The following is a 27,094-nucleotide window of genomic DNA, read 5'->3' as shown; positions in this document are numbered from 1 at the left end:
TTTATTTATCAATATAAATACATTTATTTATCATACATATTAATCAATTCAAATAATAGATTGATAAATAAATAAACGAAATTTCACACATGAAAATAATTAAAAACGAATGATACTCTGACTCTCTACATCACAAAAGAAAAAAAAAACTGAAAACAAATAAATTAAATGATTAATGAATAAATATAAATATATTTATTTATCAATATAAATACATTTATTTATCATACATATTAATCTATTAAAATAGATTGAAATAAATGAACTTCCGCACATAAAAATAATTAAAACAAATGATACCTCTGACTCTCTATATCACATAAGAAAAAAAAACTGAAAACAATAAATGATTAATGAATACATTAATTAATCAATACATATAGATTGATAAATAAATCAATAAGTTAATAACTGTAATAACACATAAATAAATCGACAGATGAATTTCTGAAGATGTGAATTATTATTCTCTCTCCTTGTTTATTTGGAAAATAAATTGGAGCCCCCCCCCCCGCCCCTTACAGTGCCGCCCATGATATTCTTTCCTTGTTTATTTGGAAAATAAATTGGAGGCTCCCCCCCCCCCCTCCCCCGGCCCCCTACAGCGCCGCCCATGATAATTCTCACCGGCCGGGGAAACAAGCCCCACGACCACGTTATTTTCCATTATATAATAGTGTAAGGGGCCTCGATAACGAGTATACTATATAGTCGTCATCCGAGCCCCACACACGTGCGAATGCTGTGAAAAGCGCATTGGACGGGGCCAGTTTCGCGACTATATATGCAAGCTTAATATATACTCGTGATATAGGCCCCGCTACTGTGTTGGAGTGTCTGAAGTGCCGTAGTGCGGGGCCTATATAACGGTTATAGTACTATACTCGTGAAACAGGCCCCGCAAACGGACATTCAAACTCAAAGCCATTCAACACAGCAGCGGGGCCTATATCACGAGTATATATAGTGAGCTGAAGTTAGCAACCTAGATATTGAGGTATGATCGATTACAATTTTTTTCTCGAGCGGGGCCTATATCACGAGTATGCCCATAAAAATACTTGGGTGCAGGACTTCTCTAACTTGTTTTTAACGCATTGTCGCCTATGAGGTCCATACATGTTAATGTTTGGACCTCATTGGTACTAGGAGTGAATTTTGCTGGTACCCCCCCCCCCCCCCCCCCCAATGCCGTGACTCACGGTACGCCACTGCAAGAACACCATGCATATCAACCACTCCCAAATGTCCTAACTTTTGATTTTAGTGGGGGTAATGTTGAAAGATCCCCATCCACAAGAACATTTGTGTCAATCATCCCCCCCAACCAAGAATACCGATCGACACCCATGTCTGTGACGAACTGCAAGACAAGTGTGCAACCTATCAGCAAACAAACACAAACACGAATGAATGGGACTAACGTTACGCCTGATGCCATATACCGCGGCTCCATTTTTTGCACTGATTCAATACCCCAATGTCTGAATATCATCCAATTATATTTTTATAGTAATTAAAAAATGCAGCATGCTATTTAACAAATCATATAAATCTAATTTAGACTCACTTCTATTTAACTTATTTCTGATCTGGCGGGTTAGATCGACCTCTTGACTGTACTTGAGTTGGAAGTTGTGGGGCGCTGCAGGCGGCGCGCGCGTTTCCGTTTTACACCCTGGCGAAGGCATTTCCCGCAAAAATAGCCACGAAGCGACTAGTGAAGAGTCTACACACGTCGCTGGTTGCAGCGGGTATACCGTTGCATCGTGCGACACAGGCGAGTCCCACACACTGAACTAGAAATACGGTATCTAGATCTAGTTCAGTGGTCCCACACCACCGCATGCAATCTGCACAGTTACTGATCAGAGCATAGAGTTCCTCGGCACTTCATGTACAGAGAGCAGTCATATGAGAAATCCGAACATGGTTTTGCAGTTACGTTTTTTTATGAAAAGTTATGAAAAAGTTTTTTTTCTGAATATAAATTATTAACTAAATGAATAGAATGACAGACAAAATAAAAATAAACAGATACATATATAATAGAAAGAAAATTGAAGTTTGATGGATTGATCACACTTAGATGCCGAAAGATATGCGACCTCAAGCCAGAATCATGATTTGAATCATGATTTGAATCATGATTCAAAACACAAACATGAATCACAATATCACAGAATCAGCGTTTAGACGACCTTCATTCCAATGTTGTTTCTCCTCAGATTCGGGCCAATCCAGTGCGCATCACTAGTGCGCAGTTTGACAGAGGAAGTTTTTCGCACGTGTTTCGGCTCTCGAAAAATCTTTTGCTTCCAGAATTCAGTCGACTATACCTCATTTTGTTTACTTCTTTCATATAGGGTCCATATGCTTCTATTCATCTTGTTAGTTTATCCAAAATGGTGTTCGGAAGTGAATTTCAGCGTAGATCCAATTTAATATCGATACTGTATACTCAACAACAACTGAGATCATTGTCTGTCCAGTTAATTTACTAGAACTTGAAGTTGAAGACATGACCAAAAAATGAAAAGTAGTGGACGATGCGATGACCAACACAGAACTTAAACATGACAAGAAATTCATGCGTAGTACATAATCATGTACATACAATGAGCATATAGAGAGCCTTGAGCTTGGCAATAGTCAAACCGAAAGTAGCCCGACTATAATCATGATTCAAATCACAATATCGTTTATTCGAACATTTTCGAACGTGATTCTGCAGAAACGTCTTTCCAAACGCCCCTTTTTTCGTGTTTCATGTTTGTGATTCTAATCATGATTATATTCAATTTCGACTAAACGCAATCGTGATTCTGCAGAATCGTGATTTGAATCATGATTCAGATCATATGATTCTAGGGTGAAAAAGTGGCGGATAAACGCACCCTAGGGTAAAAAAGTGGCGGATAAACGCACCCTAAGGGTGCGTTTATCCGCCACTTTTTTACCCTATAATCATGATTCCAATCATGATTCAAATCACGATTCTGCAGAATCACGATTGCGTTTAGTCGAAATTGAATATAATCATGATTAGAATCACAAACATGAACTACGAAAAAAAGGGCGTTTGGAAAGACGTTTCTGCAGAATCACGTACGAAAATGTTCGGATAAACGATATCGTGATTTGAATCATGATTATATGACGTCATTGTGTCGAGCTATTTCCGGTTCTTGCCAAGGCGCGCGCCCCACGTTGTCACATCACATGTACGTCGCCGACCTCCAATTAAGTGTCCAACGTTGACCTATACTTCCTGGGTCAAACTGCGCACTGTGATGCGCACTGGATCGGTCCGAATCCGAGGAGAAACAGCGTTGGAACGAAGGTCGTCTAAACCCTGATTCTGTAGTAATTGTGATTCATGTTTGTGATTTGAATCATGATTCCAATCATGATTCAAATCACGATTCTGGCTTGAGGTCGGATAAACGCAGCCTAAGACTGATAAATAGATAGAGACATAGATAGATAGATAGATAGATAGATAGATAGATAGATAGATAGAAGTAGAGAGAGAGAGAGAGAAAGACAGAGAGATGGATAGATAGATAGATGGGGGGAGAGAACTCAGAGATAGAGAGATGTTTATAGATAGATAGATAGATAGATAGATAGATAGATATATGGACGGATAAAGAGAAATAGAGAGAGAGAGAGAAAAGACAGACAGATGGATAGATAGAGGGGGAGAGAGATAGAAAATCTGAGAGATAGATAGATGTTAGCTAGATAGATAAAGAATGAGAGAGACAGAGAAGATAGACAAATTAACAGATAGATAGATACTGTAGTTACATAGATAGATAGAGAAAGAATTTGAGAGATAGATAAATAAATAGATAGATAGAAGATAGATAGATAGAGAGAGAGAAAGACAGAAAGATGGATAGATAGAGAGAGTGGGAGAGAGAGGGAGAGAATTTGAGAGATAGATAGATGTTAGATAAATAAAGAATGAGAGAGACAGAGAAGAGCGACAAATTAACAGATAAATAGATACTGCAGTTACATATAGATAGATAGATAGAAGATAGATAGATAGATTGATAGAGAGAGAGAGAACTAGAGAAAGACAGATGGATAGATAGAGAGAGAGAGAGAGATAGATAGATAAATAGATGTTAGATAGATATAGAATGAGAGAGACAGAGAAGATTAACAGATAGATAGATACTGCAGTTACATAGATAGATAGATAGATAGATATAGATATAATTTGAGAGATAGATATATAGACGGATAGAGAGAAAAAGACAGACAGATGGATAGAGAGAGAGAGAGAGAGAATTTGAGAGACAGACAGACAGATGAATAGAGAGAATTCGAGAGATAGATAGACGGATAGAGAGAAACAGAGAGAGAGAAAAAGACAGACAGATGGATAGATAGAGAGAATATGAGATATATATATATATATATATATATATATATATATATATTGGATTTTATTGCAATAAAAACTATCAAAATACAATCACAAGCAGTCAAAGACTGAAATAAGTGAATGTTTACATACAAATAGAATCATAACAAAATGTAAAGTAAACATTATAAATAAATATCAAATACAATACAAATTCATACAGATGAAAAAGAAATGTATCATAAATAAATACAAAAGGCCAAAAGTACTACAAAGTGTCACCAAAGAAGAAAAAAGCGGAATGAAAGATTAAGAAGAAAGAGGTGAGAGAAGGGAAAGAAATTGGGATAAGACAAAGAGAAGGGAAAACAAGAGGTGGAATTTGAAAGAGAATAGGAGGCAACCCCGGGAGGAAACCTTCAGAAAAAAAACTCATTATGCAATACAAGACATTTAACAATGGTAAGAAGTAAATAAAGTAGTAATTGAATCGAATCGAGCACAAAAAAGGGAAAAGTAGAGCTGAGGAAATAGACTCCCGAAGGAAGTCGAAGCAGTGTTAATATTGCATATGAGTTGATTAATAGATGGATAGAGAGAAATAAAAGAGAGACAGATGGATAGATAGAGAATTTGAGAGATAGATGTTAGATGGATAGATAGATAGACAGATAGGTAGATGGAGAATGAGAGAGACAGAGTAGATAGACAAATTAACAGATAGATATATCATGTAGTTCCATAGATTGATTTATAACATAGATAGTGGATAGACAGATATGATAGATATAAGGATAGATATAATATGAAAAAAAGGTACTTATGTGTTTTATTTTTCAATATTTTAGCTATTATTCGTTTTCATTCATATAAACGATCATGTGCGATAAAGTAAAACAAAATCATGAAGCCAACGTATATAGTTCAGCGGAACAACCAAATACAGAGACTGAGCTTTTGGTCTATAAGCTCAGCTGCATTTGCACGTATGTTCTGGGGATATCTTCGGTGCTGACTTTTGGATCGCGCGCCCAGCTGATTATGTAAACAAACGTAGACGTAGACTCTTCACTGGTCGCTTTGTGGCTATTTTTCCGGGAAATGCCTTCGCCAGGGTGTAAAACGGAAACGCATATGCATGCAGGGGTTCTCAGCTGGTTCTCCGCAAAATTTAAAATATCGATAGGCATTAGGGCTGGTATCGATATCGATTTTTTTTTTCTGTTTTGGGTTTTATTTTCTTTGTTTGTGTTTTTTGTATGCACTCTTCTTAGTCTTCATCAGGTGAAGGGAGAGGGGGGGGGGTGAAGCGTGGCTGAGTGTGTGTTTTTAATTTTATAACTTCCTCAAAATTATTTTGATTTTAATGGTATTCATCCCAGGGAGCCTAGATTCCGCATACTAGTTTTATTTTTAGAATTTGTAGAAGATTCATTCCCTTAATTTGTGATTATAAATTGTTAGTGAAATGTATATTAATGTATATTTCACATGCTAAATATAATGAGGAAGAAATAAAATTTGATTAAAAAAAATATTTAAAAAAATTTTGGAAATGCTATTATGCATTCTTGGTAACTAACGTTAGGTGTGCCTTGTTTTTTTATCTTCTTCTTCCTCATCGATCTGATCCCCCAGATCTACAGCTGGTTGCTGCATTGTTGAATAGCCCGGGGTTGAATAGTTATTAGCGCACAAAGCACTTCCTCCCTCTGAGGTGAATAGGAATCTTTATTACCATCCTTATTTTGTTGTTGTACTCCAGTACTTGTCCAGTACATTCGAAGCTGGGGGCCATGGATGGGGGAGGGGGTGTATCTATTCCCATTTCTCTGCTTGCTTGACTTTAAAAAATGAAATTCTTCTTGGAATTCATCCTTCCTCACACCTGTTGATCCCTCATTGTCAATGTCATCGTCATCGAGTCCATATTAGTATCATCTTTATTACCATCCTTATATCATTATTATCATTATCATATCCTCATTCTCATCATCACCATCATCATCTACATAACCATCTAGATTGGGGGGGGGGGGTCGGGACACTTAAAATTTTGAAACCTTTTTGTCTTTGGATTGCACAAAAAAAATGAATTCAATAGTTGTAACTTTTTTCAGTTTTGTTCTCTGTAATATTGCCCAAAATACTTTGCACTACAAATTGATGAAACTCTGCTTGCTAGCTTTTTCAAATGGCTGTTTAAAATCGATTGTTCGCATACACAACTAATATGTAATTGTATACCTCCATTTAGGGAAATAAATGGCGTCACCTTATAGCCGTTTTGTCTCTTTTCCTTAAAAATAAAATTGCAATGCCCCTGTCCCACCTAAAAATTCAACAAATTTATCCATATTGCATTCAGTCCTCCATTTCATCAATGTATTCCTGCACTCACCCACCCATCCATTCATTTACTTTTGTCTTTCATTCATTCATTACGTAATTCCTTCATTAAATATTGATTACTTTAACTTTTTTTTTATTCATTCCTTCATATGTCCATTAAATTTATTACTCATTCATTCATCAATTCCTTCATCCATGCATTTATTCCTTTATTTATTCATCTACATATATCCACCTATTCACTTATCCTCAATACTTCCATTTTTTTTCATTAATCCATTCATTCCTCATCCATTTTTTATTCCTTAATTCATTTATTAATCAATTAATGATCTGTCCATATAGTACATTCACTTTAATCTGATCCATTTGGGGATTCAATTTTAAACAAATGCATTTAATTAATGTTCTTTGTTTATTGTTTGTTTCTATCCTTTCTTCCTTTTCTGGTAATCCAAACATGTAGGTTGCAAGCATCAATATTAATAAGCTGAATGGAGCTCGTTGTGCGCTGCCGCGCACACGACCTTGAGGCAAAGGAAAAGTATTCCAAGAGTCCAAGTACACAATTAACAGCACACGGAGCCATACCCACGCGTAAAGTACTTCATGTACGCATATACAATGTATATGCACAAGCAATATATAGAAAAAAGTATCGAACTTTGTGGGCGCTTGACCTTTTGGAGTACTTATTTGGCCTTATTTAGCTCTATCCATCTATTGATATTATTGATGGTTGCAAGAATATAATTTGACTGACACTACAATAATGACATCGTGACTTAATTCATATTTTCATATTTGTGTTATCTTCTACAATTCTCACTTTACTTCAATAAATACATAAACAAAACTTACACAGCAAAGATAGTAAAGATAATGAAATTACAGGTCAATTTACATTTTTGACATTGTATTTACATATATACATGTAAATTCTTGAAATTTATAATAAAATATTACAAAAGTACAAAATATATATCTGAATCCATACAATAAATACCTGTATGTCTAAAATTAATACATTCTTCTTTCAAAGTAGAAGAGAAAGACACATTCAGCCAGGATAAAGTAAAATCATCCTGTGGAAGTACAAATTTAACTACAGTGTATGATATTCATATTATGCAACTACAGTAGGCCTACATTACACTTATATAATAATTTTTTTTAAGGTCAGTTCAAACTGCTCAAATTAATGTTCAGCTTTCTTGAATTCAGAATTGCTGAATCAATCTAGATTCTATTTTTTATCCAATAAGACTAACATGAAGCTACCAAAAATGCTGTCAATTGTTGTATATGTATAACTATAAAGAGATAATTCTAATATCAATATTCAATGAGCATAAACAGCTAAAATGCTTTAAAAAATAACTCTGAACATGGTTAAACATTAACCTTTTAACCCAAAAAAAAAAGCCATAAGTGCATGATCAGATCACTCATATGTGGCTTGATGGATCAAATTGTATTTGGACACAGAATTGAAGTTCAGAAACACTGACAAGTTGTTATGCTCAAAATGTTTTTGTTAAGCCTACCAATTATTTTGTCTGAGTATGGGAACTGAAAAATCAAATATAAGCATTTCCTATCTCAGTCACAATATCAGTTAAATATGGTATATCTCAAATTTATGAAAACCACACTGTTAGCTATGTAATTGTAAATTATCACCTTTAAAACATTAAAGCCCTGGGTTTGAATCCCAGCTATGTCAGGTTTCCCTTTAGCAATAAATTGATCCACACTGTGCAGCACTCAACCAAGGTGTAGTGAATGGGTAGGATTTATTCCTTGAATGCACCAATCGCTGGAACTGGCAGCTTGGTCTAAAATCCATGGTAATAATAAATAATTGTAATAGATGTGGTTTGTATCCTCTGCAAAAGGTGCTATATAATTCCAGTAATCATTATTTAATCATAATATACTTTAATTGTCACAATAACACACTGCAGTGCACAGTATTATTATCTTTTTTTTCCCTTTTTTTTTTGGGGGGGGGGGTTACCTACATATCACACGTACATGCAAGCTGCAACTCATGAACTGGAAATTTAAAATAACATTTCACTAACTATAATAGTGAATGAACAGTGGGGTTGTAGGTGCATCATAATAAAGGGAAAATACTGATCAACAAGAGCATTGCAGTATAAATATCACTTCAAAATGACAACTGCATCCTGTGTCACCAAACTACATGTACACTATTATTTTGATGTACACAATATCACATTATTCTTTGATAGATTCTCAGGCAAGTGGTGGATTAAATGGAATGCAAATCTGTAATTCATTATTGACTTGGAATGTAGGAATGTAATGGGAATTACATTTTCAAGACATTTTTTTTTCAATTCTATATATAACACAATATCTTTAGAATCTACAAAAATGATGAGATTATCTTCAAATGATTTGTCAACGCATTATCAAAGATATTTCTAGAATTCTCTTTATATGTCTATGTGCAAATGATGGAACCCACATGTTAAATGTATAAACAACACTCACAAAAAACATCAATCACACATTCAAATCATATCCCATGAAGGCCTAAATCTTGATAATCCTTTTTGATAATCACCTATAACTAACACCTTTTTTAAAACATGGCACATGGAGTTTAAAAAAAAAACCAGCTAGGCTAATTTTTATATAGTAAAAATATACTAAAAGGGCATATGTCAATGATGGTCTAGTTCTGAATAATTTTGGATCATGATCTACTATTTAATAGTATATTATTTATTGGATTTATTGCCTTTGTCTTTAATTGTCTATTCAATTTTGTTATGGCACAAGTCAACATATACTTCTCAAAACAACTTTTTAGCTAGATTTCTTGCCCCCCTGATAAGACTAACTTTGAAGAGCACTTGCAAAGCAAAGTAGGCCTGAAGAGCATCACAGATCTTTGACCAAAAATGACCAGTGAGCTCTTGAAAAATCCAAAACTGAGCAAGATGAAAGTCACACACTTTCAGGACTACAAAGCCAGCGCACATCAATACAGCCATACCAAAGTCCCTTCTGTAGCCTGGAGGTGTGTATTTTGAACAGAGGTCCCAACTGGCAGAGACAGCATACACAATATGGGGTAGTAGAGCAATATCAAAACCCTGCTCCATTGTAAACACAAGATTGTAGCTCATGAGGGATGCCAAGATTGTGAGCACCACAAATTTGGGTTGCCAATCAGTCAATAATGTCTTGCATGTCACCATCACCCATGCAAATATAGGTAATGTCACCCACTGATCCAGAATGGCCCACTCTTGCTTCTGAGTAATGATCCTTGCAAATTGGACAGGAGCGTAAAGAAACATCATCCACACCAGAACATACATCAAATATGCATCCATATTCTGAATTGATGTCAGTTGGTTATTGGAAATAAATATATAGATTCCCCAGTAGATAGCAACAAGCATGTATCCAATATTCACCAAGGCATTTGCTGGCATTTTAATGCAGCTGGGGAAGGGTATCGGACCGAGCTTAGAATCTGCTGGCTCGGCATAATTGTCATAACCCTTCTCCACTTTTATACTGTCGAATAACCCAGAGTGAACGATCAAGACCAATACTGCCAAGGGCACTGCAACACTGAGGAATGACTGCAATACTGGATTGGTGAAAGGTGCCATGTTGAAGGCTTGCCTCGATTATACCTACAGAAAGAAATAAACAAAATGGTGCAGTGAGTATTTTTTATCATCATTTGCATTTTGTATTTTCTATACTGTTAAAGGCCTGCTATCCCCTAAAGGCTTTTGGTAGAAATTCAGAAATGGATCACACAATCTTACATTATTCTACTCTTTGGAAAAATAGGGGGAAAATTCATTCATGGAACAAGGCATACATGTATGATGAATAACTACAGGTAGCTACTGTAGCTAGTAGCTACAATGTTTATTCTTTTTTTTCAAACTTAAAATGACACGCCAAGGTTTAAAATTTGATGAAATGAAAGAGCACAGATCATCAACTAATGTGTTTGAAGAATTCTAAAAAAAAGAAATTCATGTTTCAATTTTTCATCTCAAGTTCACTTTTTGCAGACTACAATCTTAACTCATACATGGTGTGGTGGCACTGTGGCAGTCTTCAGTGCCAATATGCAGATCATTGCAATTTTGAAACTGAAGAAGACTACAGAAACAACAGTATTTTTCCAGTAGATGCAGTATAATAAACAGTAATATAAAGATATAAAGACATGTAGTCTGCAAAAAGTGAACATGCAACAAGCAAGACATTGAAGAAGGCTAACGTTGAAAGAAAATCTGAGTTAAAGTGGTGAAATGATATTGAATTTCATTTTCAGCTCATGTAAACATGGTAATTAAACTTAAAGGCCTCAAAATACAGCACTTTCATTGAAAATGCCTGAATCATGTGTAGGTAATACTAATAGTGGATGTGCAGACATGAAAACACATTGTTTTTTATGGCAATGTCACAGTGGCATATCTATAGTTGATCTATTTATTGTATTGACGGCATGGGTGACAGATCGATATAGATCAGTGGATGCCCTTCAATCATTCATGGGGACAATTGTACGAAAGGGTCTTTCCAAAGACCGTCTTTCGTGTCACCCATCCAACATGACCAAGGGCAAGGAACTAAAATTAACTGTTAAACCATTAAATGATTAGACGTCAATCACAATAATCTTATGGTCTATATTTTAATGACATTGTACCTCTACACAGAGCTGGCCGGATAAGGGCCGATGACATCGATTCGCATGTGTAACATATACAACCCTGCCCGACAGAGGGCAGCAATGCACAATGGCGTTAGATTTTTACTTACACAAAAAGCACAATGTTTTAAACGCCATTATTAAGAGACTACTACAAAGATGGACAACCAGTCACAATGGAATAATGTTTAAGCATTTATTCAACATACTCACGCAACGCAAGCTGCCGGCCGGAAGGGGCGAATACTCGACCCGAATGAACAATAATAACATGCCTATAAAACATAGGCCGCAAGTGGGCGGCATACAACATAACACTATGGCGCAACCACTTTTCTTCTTTCTTTTTTTCACAATAAAAGAAATCTATAAGCAACAAACAAACTAACTTAAAAGACATACATGTCGGGAGTGTAAAACAGATCAAACTTGCTAAATACCATAGTCCAACTTATCGCATCAGACCTTCAATCATAGTAAGGTAAATTGACTTGGTAAATTAAAGTCAACAATTAACTATTCCTGATACCTTAATCCTATCCAAAGTTTACATGGGTAAGTGCAGCAATAAACCCAAAACATATTGATAGATTTGAATATCATGTTAACCAATCAAATGGTAATGATTTCTGCCCATAAACTGATACATTAAACGATACAACTTTATACACTATGCTTCCTGTAATGAAATAGAAAAAGTAGCTACATAATCCTAAACTCAAAACATCTTAACGAAACATCCATATAACACTCTCAACCTGCCCCATTTGTTGGTTTGATGACCAAAGACAATTTCGCAAATAAACCTAAAATGGTAAGGGTATACATGTAAATGCATATACAAGTGTCACATGGATACACTGCATGATAAAGTTTTAAAAAAAAATTATAAAAAGCTATGCAATCAACAACCCTACCAATGTACAGCATATAACCTAAAATCCAATATGATCCCAAAACACGTTCATAAAGTAGTGTAATAAAATCAGCAAACACCAACCGATCCACGCATAATGGGCCACATTCAACAAATTCACAAATATTCCACACATATTAAATGTAGTTGATTAGAAATCGGTGCAAGGCAGTTGACATGCATAACTGATACTTCAACTAGTAATATATGAAGGGAATTAACAAACATACACTTATATCAGTAAAAGGGAAATAATCAAGTAACTGGTATAACCTAATATAATACACTCAATGTATGTACCCCAACAAAATAACTGGTTCTAAGTTTGGCTTAAAATATATATATCCAACAATATAACGAAATAAAGAAATTTCATGCATATATGTTGTCATATACAATAGCAAAATCATGAATCCAAACAAAATCAGCGCCTTTTATAACATTCATCTCCTTTCTTAACTGTCAAAATAGCAACTTCTTATCACTATTCCACCTCCCACTATTCAATAGTGTTTATAATATACACTACAAAGGATAAACAACTGTTCGCACATTCATTATATAACGTTAACTATAAGTGCACATATAAGCAAAAAAAGTATGAGGAGGGTGTGACAAATAAAGGGGAACCAACACACCCAGTAATATAAAGCATTACTTATCATGAACATAATTAGACACAATAAAACTGTTCATATAAATAACATAAACATATAACTTAAAGTACATTGGGTACCCTCTCATCTCGCTAAGAGTGAAACAACTGAAATACATAAACAATAAAGCTACCTGCAGCATGTAGGACTGTACATGCAATCATCTAAAACAAATGATGTTCCACAAACACAGATGCAAACAAACTAAAAGACATACAAAAATAATATAAATTATTCTTAATATCTCACTCTTGGCTTTCCAATAAAGAATACAAATGTAGGAACACAATCACCTCATTCATCAAATTCACCCACACACAGCGCACACCAGTCCAGCACTAAATAAAAGCGCGAACAAGAAGGAAAAGCATCAAAGTAAATGGCAAAAGTACAAAATTCTTTTACGCACATCATGAACAATCTTTAAAGACAGAAATAAACAAACTTTAATGACACAAATGGACACAAATACAGAATACATATAAAACATTAAACTCACAAAAGGCAGAAAAAGGAAAGTAATGCAATAAATGTCCATCTGGTGTCTATAGTCTACAATAAAGATGTTAAGCCAAAAATTCAGTCTCTATATAGAAAGTTCACATTTTCAATGTTGTGGAGGAAAGCACTCAGGGCCAAGGCTGTAGGTGGGACTCATAAGCTCAGGGGCATAGAGTTAATGTCCGGTGGGCGGCCAGAATGGAGCCCTACGAATAAACATGTGAAGTGGACGGGACGAAGCTCTGCACTAGGTGCTCTGTGTGAGATTGGAGACGCGAAGGCCCATAGAGGATGATCACGGGAAGTGACATCAGAGGGGTAACGAGATGCATCGCTTGGGGAGACAACGTCAAATACATCATGTCTATCGGGAGCACCTGGCAGGGGGCCAGGAGGATCTATGACCTTTGTTGCACGAGGGACATCAGTGGAACCACCAATGAGGGAGTACACAGTGGCCTCATCATCATCGTTGTTATTCTCTCCTCTGTCAAACTGAGAAGTGGGAAAGCTGTTGGGAAGATGTCGACTACAAGGCCTATCCGAGAAAGGTTGACCGTCAGGTGGATCAGATAGGTGAAGAGGGCAGGACAGCGCTCTACTGACAGAATCTGGAGGACGACCAGGAGGGTCCTCAACCGGGATGGAATAGGGAAGAGAGGAGGGTCTACTGTGCAGGAGAGGAGTGGCACTGCTATTGCAGTTGAGTCCAAGCGAGTTGTCAGCAAGCTGATAAGTTGACGTGTCTGGGGTTAGCTGGCGACTTTCTGAAGATTGCTTGTTAGCAAGATGAACAGGCCTAGGGCAATCAACCTTGACGTCGATAAGAGTGATGCTGGATACTTGTTGGCTAGGAGTTGAAGCCAGTTCAATCTGCCTATGCTGACATGCAGCATCAGGGTCAAGATGTCGGGTGGGCTGGTCCACGGACAAGCTGTCTGCGCCAGGTGATTGAGTTGGTGCAGATCTTACACTGTCAAACGAGCAAGGTGAGACATTTGCGCGGACGCTGAGCGGTACCGGAGGCGATCTGTCTAACTTAGCGGAGACGAGTGGAACACAGTTTTTACTGTCTGCGCGTGCGGTACGCTCGGGACCATAGGTATACGAGGGTCCATCACCGAGTACGATACAGTGTCTTGCAGGACGGATAGTGATATCATGACGTGCAATGAACGGAATGCCAGCGTGTATTGTTACATCTGAGGAGTCTACAACAAAGCCTTCAAAGAGAAAGACCTGGTCTTCTCTCGTAAAAGTGAGAGATGTGGTCCCAACAATATTACCAGGAAAGGACGGTTTTTGTGTAACAGAACAATATGTGTCTAGTATAAGACCTCCAAGATTTCTAACAAGTGAGGAACAGATTAGATTCACCGAGGAACCGCTAACCAGGTATACTCGGACACACTTTGAGCCATGGAAAACATCAACGTGTGGAGACGTAGCCTTACTAGGCAACTCAGAGAATCTGGCCACTGGAGACTGTGGCGGAAGATCGCAGACCCTGTTGTGAACATCATCTAACTCTGATGAGCCACTCGCATCACTGCAGAAATCTTCTCCCTGAATATGTGGTGACCTGCCTAACTCATGTAGGTCCTCGAAGCAACCAAAAGTACCAAGCAGGGGTTCCAAAGAAACCCTAGCAGTCAAGTTTGGACTTGAACCTAAAGCACTACCAAGATCGTAACAATCTTCAACAATGTCATCATCCGATAAGTCACTGTCAGTGTCAAACTCAGAATACATGAGATCATGATCAAGACTATCATAAGTACTCGAGCTACGTGATTGGTCTGGACAATAGCGTATCGACATTGCCCGGCGAGCGCATGCAATCATTCTTTGTTCATGTTCCGGCAGAAACGGACAATCGCTAATATGATGTTGGAAATCAGAACGACTAGCTGCAAGGCATAAAGGGCAACACCTATGGCTAATTCTATCATCACATTTACAATCAGGTTTACTAGAGCCAAAAGTAATTGCACTACTAGAAGATCTGTGTGAACTAACATGGCTAGTTATGGTAGTGTGCAGTGCCCTTATTGTCTGGGGATGAGGTTGGTGTGGATCCCCGATTGGATTATCATCAAAATCATCATACAGATCATCATCATTATAACCGATACTTGAATCACTCTCGGTCACATATCCATTCATCTCATTTCCATTGATTTGAATTGACTCAAACTCTATATCAGATTTATCAGGGCTGCAAGCTCTAGGTCTACTTGAACTGACACGACTAGATATGGTAGCATGCACTACCCTTATCTTCAGGGGATGAGGTTGGTATGGAGCCCCCATTAAACTACCATCATCAAAATCATCATCACAATCATTATCATCAAGACTGACACTCAAATTACTCTCGGTCACATATTCATTTCTCTCATTTCCATTGATTTGAATTGACTCTAACTCTTGATTATAATAAGTACCATCAATATAAGAATGATCAAAATGTAACTGTTGATTAAAACGCCCTTTATCTTGGGCCTGCTGGAGACGAGGTTGTGACCTCCGCCTCGGAAAGGGACAGGGAAAAGCCATCGATATGGGCTATAAGTGGGACTACGGCAGTGCGAGCAAACATAAACGGTTTAAACCACCTATCACGACAACGGATTTGTCGACCGACTGGCTGCAAGAAAACGCATAAAGTCCATCGCAAAAGAAATCAATGGTGAGTACGAAATTCCGTAGCTGCCACCACGCCATTATTAAGAGACTACTACAAAGATGGACAACCAGTCACAATGGAATAATGTTTAAGCATTTATTCAACATACTCACGCAACGCAAGCTGCCGGCCGGAAGGGGCGAATACTCGACCCGAATGAACAATAATAACATGCCTATAAAACATAGGCCGCAAGTGGGCGGCATACAACATAACACTATGGCGAAAAGCAAGTATGCACTGCAGATGAGAACCCAAGATATTTCCTTAGCAATGTACTACATCCTGACTTTTGTATGGCGGTGTATCCAATTGTGGGACACCTTTATTTCAGTGATTTAAAAATGACAACTAGAGGAAATACAATCAACCCAGGTCAAAAAACCAGTTAAGGACCAGTTCATCCAACTGGTACTGGTACCAGTTGATTCCAGTTAGCGAACTGGATTCAATATGGAAATTGGAATACTGGAATCAACTGGATTCAACTGGAATCCAGTTGACAAATTGTAACTGGTACCAGTTGGAAATACCAGTTGGCAACTGGTCCTAACTGGTACCAGTTAGCAACTGGTACCAGTTGACAACTGGTCCTAACTGGTACCAGTTAGGACCAGTTGGAAACATGAGTTGTCAACTGGTGCCAGTTAAAACCAGTTGGAAACACCAATTGTAAACTGGTGCCAGTTAGGACCAGTTGGAAACATGAGTTGTCAACTGGTGCCAGTTAAAACCAGTTGGAAACACAAATTGTCAACTGGTGCCAGTTAGGACCAGTTGGAAACATGAGGTGTCAACTGGTGCCAGTTAAAACCAGTTGGAAACACCAATTGTCAACTGGTGCCAGTTAGGACCAGTTGGAAACATGAGTTGTCAACTGGTGCCAGTTAAAACCAGTTGGAAACACCAGTTGTCAACTGGTGCCAGTTAGAACAAGTTGGAAGCACCAGTTAGGACCAGTTGGAAACATAAATTGTCAAGTGGTACCAGTTAGAAACACCCTGCAATGTATAGCATAAACAAAAATGAATCATGTGGATATGTACATTCCCGATCTTTTACTCTTCTCATATAATCACTCCTTCGTTTTCCTTGCGCACACACACATTATAATATTGGTACCAACACACCCCCCCCCCCTCTCAGGCGGTTATTTCAATTATAAATTATCTTCAATAATCTTTACATTGAATGTCCACTCCTGTTATAACAATGTGCATGGACAAGTGAAATAATTATCCTTGCACATAGGACTGATGAAATGAATCAAGGTAAATTTGTAGCATTGTATTGAAACCTTGTTAATTTCCACATGCACAATATAACAGGATTGGACTGTAAACTTGCTCTGGTAAATCAATCCCTCAGTCTCTTGAAATCTGTACCAAAAAACATCAGAGAATGACAAAAGTCACAAAAAACATCTATATGGTATTTAAACTAGGAATTTAATGAAAGAAAATTATGTTACAAACTGTAACATGCTGTGTATAATTCTTGTATTATGTGTCAACAAAGATCATTAACTTACACAGTAAATATGTAGTCAATCCAATTTTTACATGCTAGCTTGGAGACAAAATTTGAATATAATGCATCTAAGCATTTACCTTCAATAAATAATATGTACTATTTTTAAAGGAATGATAAAGGAGTCTTTTTTTAATTATTATTTATTGAGATCTTGGGGCCCTCACTGGCTCTGAAGAGGAAACGTGAAACAGGTACCTTCCTTTCCTGTAGTGGCACTTGATCTTTGCTGGTAGATGCGATGTATCTGAAGATTAGAAAAAAAAACCAATGGAATGAAAAATAATAAGTACAGTGAATACCGTAATACAAAATTTCAGTGGTGTAAAATTATATCTGCACATAAAGAAAATACATGGGATAGTGAAACTTCTCTAAGTTCCATATTTCAATGATTCAATTATAAATGATAGACAGCACATCATCATTTTTATTACAACATGTATAGTAAGTTCACATGGTCTTGGGAATACTTCTGAAATTGACATCGCAGAGATAAAATTGCCTCGACCTTATACCTATACATTTATTTTAATAATAAAGACTTAGACTATGTATGTTTGCATATATGTATCTAGGAGTCTATGTTGCACATTATCTGCTAACATCTGATGGGTATTTCATGATTGTCAGTGCCGACTATTTCAGTGAAATCATTGCTTTTGATTGGCTGAGAAGCACTGGCCTCTGACTGTTACTATGGTAACTGTCGGAAAAAGACAACTTGTTAATGCTGACAACTTTCAAAAAGCAGTTCCCAGAACATGTTTAAAAACGCAAGACAAAGCAAAAAAAAAAAATGAAATACAAAATTTTATCAGAGGATTAAAGGGATGGTCCGGGCCGAAAATATTTACATCTAAATAATACTTGAGTAAAATTCACAGAGCAAAATGATGAAAATTTCATCAAAATAGGATAACAAGAAGTTATTGAATTTTAAAGTTTATCAATATTTTGTGAAAACAGTTGTATGCACTTCGTCATGAATATTCATTAGGTGGGCTGATGTCACATCTCCACTTTCCTTTTTTTTATGTTACTAGATGAAATCATAAATGTTTGATTTTTTCATACATGTGTAAATGATGCGTCTCCATTGTAATGAAATAAGTTGCGTCAATAACTAATGCACCTAATCAGTTGTCAATCCAATTGTCAATAGTTCTTGGTTAAAAATATCTTAATAAACCTAATCTCATATAATAAAATACAAAAGGGCAATTGGGATATGACATCATCAGCCAACCTAATGAATATTCATAAAGACATGCCTAGAACTATTTCACCGGAATAATGCAAATCTTTAAAATTCAAAACCTTAATTAATTATCAAATTTTGATCAAGTTTTCAGCATTTTGCTCTGTGAATTTTACTCTATTTATTGAGATATGTTTCCAGCCTGGACCATCCCTTTAATTCTACTTCTACGGTACCCCCACACATACTGGTAAGTCAGAGGTAAAAAACAACGAGAACCAATTTAATTTCAAAGATAAAAAAATACTTCAGCCTCCAGATTTAAGAAAAAATTCAGGAAATGTTATTTTAGTTCAGACTAATTGTGCACGTTTCATTTCGGAGGTCAATCTGAAATTATACTTCCAGTTCCAAATTCACGCCATTTGGTTATGCAAAAGCATGAATTAAAATTGATGGGCCTGGGCCCATGTCACTGGCTAGCCTAGAGGACTCCATGAAGATAATTTTATCATTTTTACATTGTATTTTCATCACGGAGCCTAGACAAGCCTCCTATAAGGTTGCTCGTACAACTGTGTAAACAAAGATAGATTTCCCTCGGAAATCCACCTTTCCCATAATGATTTTTGGGCAAACATTAATTTTTTTACATTTTGTAAGCCTTGATACTCTAAATGTGTACAAAGGCTTAAAAAAAAATTAATTGTAAAATGTACAAATTGGAAATTTTCTTACAAAAAGGATCACTTGCTTGCAGATCTTGTCCTCACTGCCTCTGAAGAGTTCACGTGCGACAGGTACATTCCTTTCCTCTACTGGCACACATTCTTTGCTGGTAGATGCGATGTATCTGAAGAATTTTTTTCAAAAACAATGGAGAGAAAAATAATCAGTACAGTGAACAACAGCGAATAACAAATACGTATATATTACAGTGAATAGCAATACATGTCTACACCTAAGGCGGGCAAGGGTTACTACAGAGTGTTGTAAAATTCCATTTGCACTTTAAGAAAAATACATGGGATTGTGAATCAATTTTTACATTGTATTTTCATCACGGAGCCTAGACAAGCCTCCTATAAGGTTGCTCGTACAACTGTGTAAACAAAGATAGATTTGATTTTTCCTTGGAAATCCACCTTTCCCATAATGATTTTTGGGCAAACATTTAATTTTTACATATTGTAAGCCTTGATACTCTAAATGTGTACAAAGGCTTTAAAAAAAATTAATTGTGAAATGTACAAATTGGAAATTTTCTTACAAAAAGGATCACTTGCTTGCAGATCTTGTTGTCCTCACTGCCTCTGAAGAGTTCACGTGCGACAGGTACATTCCTTCCCTGTACTGGCACACGTTCTTTGCTGGTAGATGCGATGTATCTGAATAATTTTTTTAAAACAATGGAGAGAAAAATAATCAGTACAGTGAACAGTGAATAAAAATACGTCTATATTACAGTGAATAGCAATACATGTCTACACCTAAGGCGGGCAAGGGTTACTACAGAGTGTTGTAAAATTCCATTTGCACATTAAGAAAAATACATGGGATTGTGAATCAATGATTCAACTATAATGATAAACAGCACATCATCATATTTATTAAAAAAATGAGTAAGTTCACTTGGTCTTGGGAATACTTCTGAAATCGATGTCGCAGAGATCAGTCCTTCATGTTTATAATTCCATGGAGCTCAATAAATGGCTCTCCTTATGCCTCCGAATTTGCTTTCCTAGACACACTCAATTTTATAAAATGCTCAATTGTTGTAGATTGTTATTAAAATTGTAAATGCAACAGCTGTGTAGCTATTAATTAATCTGTGGTGAAACTAGGCTTGGGTCATGTACAAAAATATCGCGCTCCTCAAAAAAAAATTATAAGTAGGGTGTCCGAACTCATATTAGGCCTAAAAAAAGTGCTAGAATTTCATATTTTACATCTTTAAAACCATTAAATCACCATCTCTTTTCCATAATTCTCATAATAGAGGATACACAAAGACCCCAAAAGAAAACTTGACATCTGAATTACCTAACTTACAGCCTCCTCATATGGAGGGCAGCAACGAAGTATTCGGATCTCCACTCCCGAGTCCTGGCGGTTTTGAGCTGGGCCTTCTTCTGGAAACTACCGGTACCCCAGGTCATGTTCACTGACTTCATCTCCTCCTCGAGGCTCAGTATGACTCCAGGTGGTTTTGGGTCTCCCTCTCTCCTGAAATACACAGTCAAAAAGTGATAAACAGCTAGGCCTATTCATGAAAAAATCAGACTCTTAAAATGGTGGAAAAAATAATGAATTTCGATTTTCGGCATTTCAAAATCTCATCAAAATCCTCAAATCGTGTGTATAGTGATTGGTGCGCAGACACGAGGCGCTGGCCACTATCATAATGTTAAATCTGAAATTGAAAATCATAACTGGCTGAGTCTCAGATTTTTTCCAAGACCAAGAAAATCGGTTTCACATTCGATCACATATCTCTCTCATTTACTTATAACAATATATGGAACAATATCAACTGAAAGATTTTGTGAAATAAAAAGAAATTCATGTTAAATCTTAACACAAATCGTAAGGTCAATATGATGTATGTGCGCAGACTTGCACCGGCATGGCAGCCACACATCCACGCCCGGCTAGTCGCGGCCGGCAGGCAGCGCTGAGGGGCAGTAACAGGATGTCCTGACGAACTCTAACGTTACAGCTAGCCCCGCAGCTAGCTGCGAGCCGCGCCATTTAACAAACTACGAAAAGAAAATTGTTAACTTACCTGTAGAGCCTACTGCGAATGTCTTAGCTTTCAAGTCATTGTCCAAATCTGGTCCGTGTGATTTCAGTGGTTGAATTATTATTAAAACGGCCTTCTTTACCCTTCTTTATCGCACTAGCACTCGATAAAAGTGCGGTGCAAATTAACGGCGAGGCGAAGATGGCTCTTTCAAATTCAAATTAGATTGGCGGTTTGCGTTTTGGCGGCGCTGGTTAATTTGCATAATTATACGGACGATAGCGATCAGTGGCACTCAGTGCGCATGCGCAGGCCCGCCCGCGCCCGGTGATTGAAGGAAGATCTGCTGAGTCAGGAATAACGAAGGGGGGGGGGGGGGTCTAAAGCAAGAAAGAAGTTTTAAAATAGAAATACGAACTTCTTAATTAACATACAAATTTCTTCTTGTTTGGTTTTGGTTGGCAACCAGTCAAGAAATGACGATTTTTGCCTCTGCTTTTGGAGCTTTTTTTTTTCTTTGAAAGTTTAAGAATGAATTAGCTTAATATTTGTTCTTTATTTCTATTTTATTTATTTTCTTTTTATTTGAAAGATAAAGATAGCCTTGCTTAACATGGCAAGGTTGTAAACTAGCAATAAATATGCGCGTTATAAATAGAAAAAAATAGCAATTCTATTCACCTTCAAAAATATTTTTAAAATATCAGTGAGTTAAAAAAAGAAAAATACATTAATTTTTATGTGATTTGTAAAAATAGTGTAAAATAGTCCTCTTTAACTTAAATTAGAAAAAAGGGATTAAATAGGAAGAATTTTTTTTCTCGCAACAAATATCTAGGATAACAATTTTTTTAATGTAAACTAGAAAATTTCACTGAGAATAACATGTTTCGATTTAAGTTATATGGTAATATCGAACCACATACTTTAATGAAACTTTTCAAGGTGGAAATATTAAAATTAACATAAAGAATAATTAAGTTAGTTATTATGTAGATATTTTTTTCCTCTTATCCTCAATCGAGCTGTGTATAGGATGGATAAATGCATGGCATTTATTGTGGTAAAAGGCTGAATTACATGAATTTGTACAGAGCAAAATTTCAGTAAACAAATAAGCAACAAAAAAATAACAAAGTATACTAATGTATAATATTGGAAAGGGGATACAAAAAGAAAAGTATACAGGGAGGGGGGGGAGTAATGTCAAAAGCAGGAACGGGCAAAGGTTGGGAGTAGGCTAAATGTATATACCTTTAACATAATGAACATTTTCACATAAATATATATTTAACCAATGTTGAATGAATAACAATACATGTAGATTAAAGAGTGGATTGTATGAAATAATACTTGCTTTTTTTAAAGAAAAGTAACGCTTTGTTGATGGTAACAATAATAATAGTTATAGGAAACACATTCATGAATGATAATCATAAAGAATTATCTCAAAAGGAATTAAAAACAAAGATAAGAGGACTTTGAAGTAATATGATCTGTACAAAAAATATAAATATTAATGTAAAGTGGGTTACAGCTATATTGAGCCAGTGACTTGTCGGATAAGAAATTTGAATGATTACTGCAGATATCAACAATTACAAAAATATTTCAAAAGTCAGTTTAAGAGAAGCGACAAATAAAACAACAAAGGTATGAAAACATAGTTCTTATATAATATATATATATATATATAAACTCTGTTGGAAATAAGTACAATGCATTACCACTATGCCTCTAATATACATATATATATATGTATATATTATATATGTATATACGGGTTCTTACTAGAATCAACTGGTAAGTCCTATTGGTTCTAACTGGTATCATTTGGTTTGATATTCCAGTATGGTTAATGGGTTTCAAGTGGGTTATGGGTGGCCTATGGGTTCCAACTGGTATAATCTGTTCCAGTTTGGTTTATGGGTTTTAACTGAAATCAGCTGGTAGATATATACTGGTAATGCCTATTGGTTCTAACTGGTATCAATTGGTTTGATATTCCAGTATGGTAAATGGGTTTCAAGTGGGTTATGGGAGGTCTATGGGTTCCAACTGGTAAAATATGTCCCAGTTTAATTGATTTATGGGTTTTAACTGGAATCAACTGGTAGTATACCAGTAATGTATGTTGATTTTAACTGGTATCAATTGGTTTGATATTCCAGTATGGTTAATGGGTTTCAAGTGGGTTATGGGAGGTCTATGGGTTCCAACTGGTAAAATATGTTCCAGTTTGGTTTATGGGTTTTAACTGGAATCAACTGGTATTATACCAGTAATGTATGCTGGTTTAACTGGTATCAATTGGTTTGAAATTCCAGTATGGTTAATGGGTTTCAAGTGGGTTATGGGAGGTCTATGGGTTCCAACTGGTATATAATCTGCTCCAGTATGGTTTATGGCTTTTAACTGGAATCAGCTGGTAGATATGCCAGTAATGCCTATATTGGTTCTAACTGGTATCCATTGGTTTGATATTCCAGTATGGTTAATGGGTTTCAAGTGGGGTTATGGGAGGTCTATGGGTTCCAAGTGGGGTTATGGGAGGTCTATGGGTTCCAACTGGAACACTCTGATCCAGTTTGGTTTATGGGTTTTAACTGGAATCAACTGGTAGGTATACCAGTAATGCATGTTGGTTCTAACTGGTATCAATAATAGCAGGGCCCGCTGGGAGAACAGTTTTCGGAACTGAAGCGGCTACCCTGGGTAAATATACCGCTATTATTATTATTATTATTATTATCAATTGGTTTATGATATACCAGTATGGTTTATGGGTTTAAGGTGGCATTAACTGGTATATACACCCATTGGGTTTCTATGGGTTCCAACTGGCATCAAATGGTCCAGTTTGGCCAATGGGTTTTAAACTGGAATCTATTGGTAGATAAACCAGAAAGGCCTATTGGTTTTAACTGGTATTAACTGGTGTACTAATTTATACCAGTATAGTTAATTGGTTTCAACTGGAATAAACTTGTATGTTTTCAGCATGTCCAGTTGAGACAATGGGTTTCAACTGGAATATACTGGCATGGTGGGAGTTTACCAGTTGTGCCAATTGGTTTCAACTGGTACCAGTTGACTCCAGTTGAAACCAGTTAAAATTTCAACTGGTTTCAACTGGTTTTTTTACCTGGGAAAGAAAAATTCGCACTTGCTATTCCAAATATTATGAATATGATAAAATTATTTTAAATTTGCAGTTTTTTTGCATCACACTTGCCGCATACCCCTCCACGAAAAACAATTATTTTCGTGCGTGACAAATTACATCATGATTCCGGATGCGCGCGATGTTTTGGGGTACATTTCAGTGTCCAAAAGGGGAGAGTTGTCCAGTTTTGGACACTGAAAATATACCCCAAAACATCTCTTTTTGCTCATTCTAATCATATGACAAACGATTCATCAATGATATAATGTTGTGAAACCTCTGTACTTGTCCTCTCATAAAGAGAACACCTCACCTTGTGATAGACTCTATAAAAGTGAGAATATAAGTGAAATAAGTACTAAAGTAATGAGGGAGTTGTACGTGTGTGACATCACAGATCTTGGTCGCATTGCCAATGAGAGGATCTACATGGCATTAGTGATCTCAATATTCAAATGCTCATAACTTTCTTATTATTCATTCAATCTTCCTCAAACTTTCAACAATGTGTTTCTTTGATTTTTCTCTTTTATATGGATTCAGCTGGTTTCAAGGGTTTCATTCTCCTTTAAATGCAAATCTAGAATAGATCTCAAGACAGAGTATGATATGATATTTAAAGCATTTTTTTGTTATATTAGAGATAATTAAGGTAAAACTTGGATTTTTTTAGCTTTGCAATCTTTTTTCTATGTTGGCTATTGCAGCCTCTGTGAAAGAGTGAAATTGAAGTGAACTGCGGAAGTGACGTTCTTAATTCTAAATAACAATAACATGCTTAAAAATATGGTACAACTACAAAATTGTTTTCGTACCGGTACGCATTTTTAGGATCATCTAGCTACGGTCCCACTTATTCAAATCCATGTCACACTGCACAGAGTGTCACTGTCAGATACACGTTAGAGTTAACGTTAGACCTGTATACCCAGTTGTTGTGTGTCCGGACGATCAATTTTAGAAAGTCCTTTGGAAAATTTACAAGCGAAGTTTCAATAATTTTTTGTACAAAATGTAAGGAAATATTATGGAGAACAAAATGGAAGATGATTACAACTATTGAATTCATATTTTTAGTGTAATCCAAAGACAAAAAAGAAGGCTTAAAAATATATAAAGTGTCCGGACACCCGATCCCCCATCCTACGTCCCTGGCCTTGCCCTTGGCAATTTACTTTTCAACCATTCCATTGTCAACCGAATTTTTTAACCAGTGCCAGTGGCAGTGTATCACTATCATACATTTTTCTTACTTTCCAAATTCAAATAGTTTTTACGTAATCAAAAAGTTTCTCTGCCACGAATCTTAGCCATTTCAAACTGTAAAACCATACCTTAGCTTAAAGGAGAATGAAACTCTTGGAGCAAGTTAGCTTTTGTGAAAGCAGAAAAATCAAAAAATAAGATCAACAAAAGTTTGAGTAAAATAGGACTAGCAATAAAAGAGTTATGAGCATTTGAATGTCGAGATCACTAATGCTATGGAGATCCTCCCATTGGCAATGCGACCAAGATCTGTGATGTCACACACGTACAACTCTCCCATTTGGACACTGAAAATATACCCCAAAACATTTCTTTTTGCTCATTCTAATCATATGACAAACGATTCATCAATGATATAATGTTGTGAAACCTCTGCCCTTGTCATCTCATAAAGAGAACACCTCACCTTGTGATAGACTCTATAAAAGTGAGAATATAAGTGAAATAAGTACTAAAGTAATGAGGGAGTTGTACGTCTGTGATATCACAGATCTTGGTCGCATTGCCGATGGGAGGATCTACATGGCACTAGTGATCTCAATATTCAAATGCTCATAACTTTATTATTATTCATTCAATCTTCCTCAAACTTTCAACAATGTGTTCCTTTGATTTTTCTATTTGATATGGATTCAGCTGGTTTCAAGGGTTTCATTCTTCTTTAAGGTCTGTGTTGTTCCGGAACCTGTTAATAACGGCATAATCGTGATATAGTCCCCAAATCCAAAAGTGGGGATTATTAGAATCACACCTACCAGAACGCATGAAAATCACTTCCTTTCTCCAGAACACAGTCCCCAACTCTCGCACAACTCTGTGGCAAAATGATAACACACACAAATGAAACACACACTGTACGGTATATAAACACTAGGGTTCTCTCCCTATTATATACTCGTGATCCAGTCCCCACTCAATGGGAAATCCAGTTTGATTTTCACGGCGGTGGGGACAGTTCCAACAG

At 36.4% G+C, this 27,094-nt stretch overlaps 1 protein-coding gene and 1 long non-coding RNA gene across 3 annotated transcripts; both read right to left on the bottom strand.

Moving 5' to 3' along the window:
- Positions 1 to 7,129: 7,129 nt before the first annotated feature.
- LOC129265171 (transmembrane protein 187-like) lies at positions 7,130 to 11,746 on the bottom strand. Of its 2 annotated transcripts, none has more exons than XM_064101580.1 (2): positions 11,672 to 11,746; positions 7,130 to 10,419 (listed from the first exon to the last, which is right to left on the bottom strand). In XM_064101580.1, exon 2 carries the CDS (start codon positions 10,393 to 10,395, stop codon positions 9,565 to 9,567), a length of 831 nt encoding a protein of 276 aa, XP_063957650.1. In that variant the 5' UTR covers positions 10,396 to 10,419; positions 11,672 to 11,746; the 3' UTR covers positions 7,130 to 9,564. The 2 variants fall into 2 exon arrangements, with proteins under 2 accessions (XP_063957650.1, XP_063957649.1); XM_064101579.1 differs by having other exon boundaries at positions 11,676 to 11,725.
- Positions 11,747 to 17,649: 5,903 nt separating this feature from the next.
- On the bottom strand, positions 17,650 to 21,951 carry LOC129260391 (uncharacterized). Its single transcript, XR_010294028.1, has 5 exons — positions 21,741 to 21,951; positions 20,999 to 21,181; positions 20,226 to 20,343; positions 19,694 to 19,808; positions 17,650 to 18,001 (listed from the first exon to the last, which is right to left on the bottom strand). It is a non-coding gene; the product is annotated as an uncharacterized LOC129260391 (long non-coding RNA).
- Positions 21,952 to 27,094: the final 5,143 nt, after the last annotated feature.

This window comes from Lytechinus pictus, chromosome 7 (assembly GCF_037042905.1).
Source record: "Lytechinus pictus isolate F3 Inbred chromosome 7, Lp3.0, whole genome shotgun sequence".
NCBI classification, from domain to species: Eukaryota; Metazoa; Echinodermata; class Echinoidea; order Temnopleuroida; family Toxopneustidae; genus Lytechinus; species Lytechinus pictus.
This window is presented reverse-complemented; position numbering and strand designations above follow the sequence as displayed.

Coding starts and splice junctions, on each gene's coding strand:
- LOC129265171 (XM_064101580.1), bottom strand. CDS start 10,395: ATGGCACCTTTCACCAATCCAGTATTGCAGTCATTCCTCAGTGTTGCA.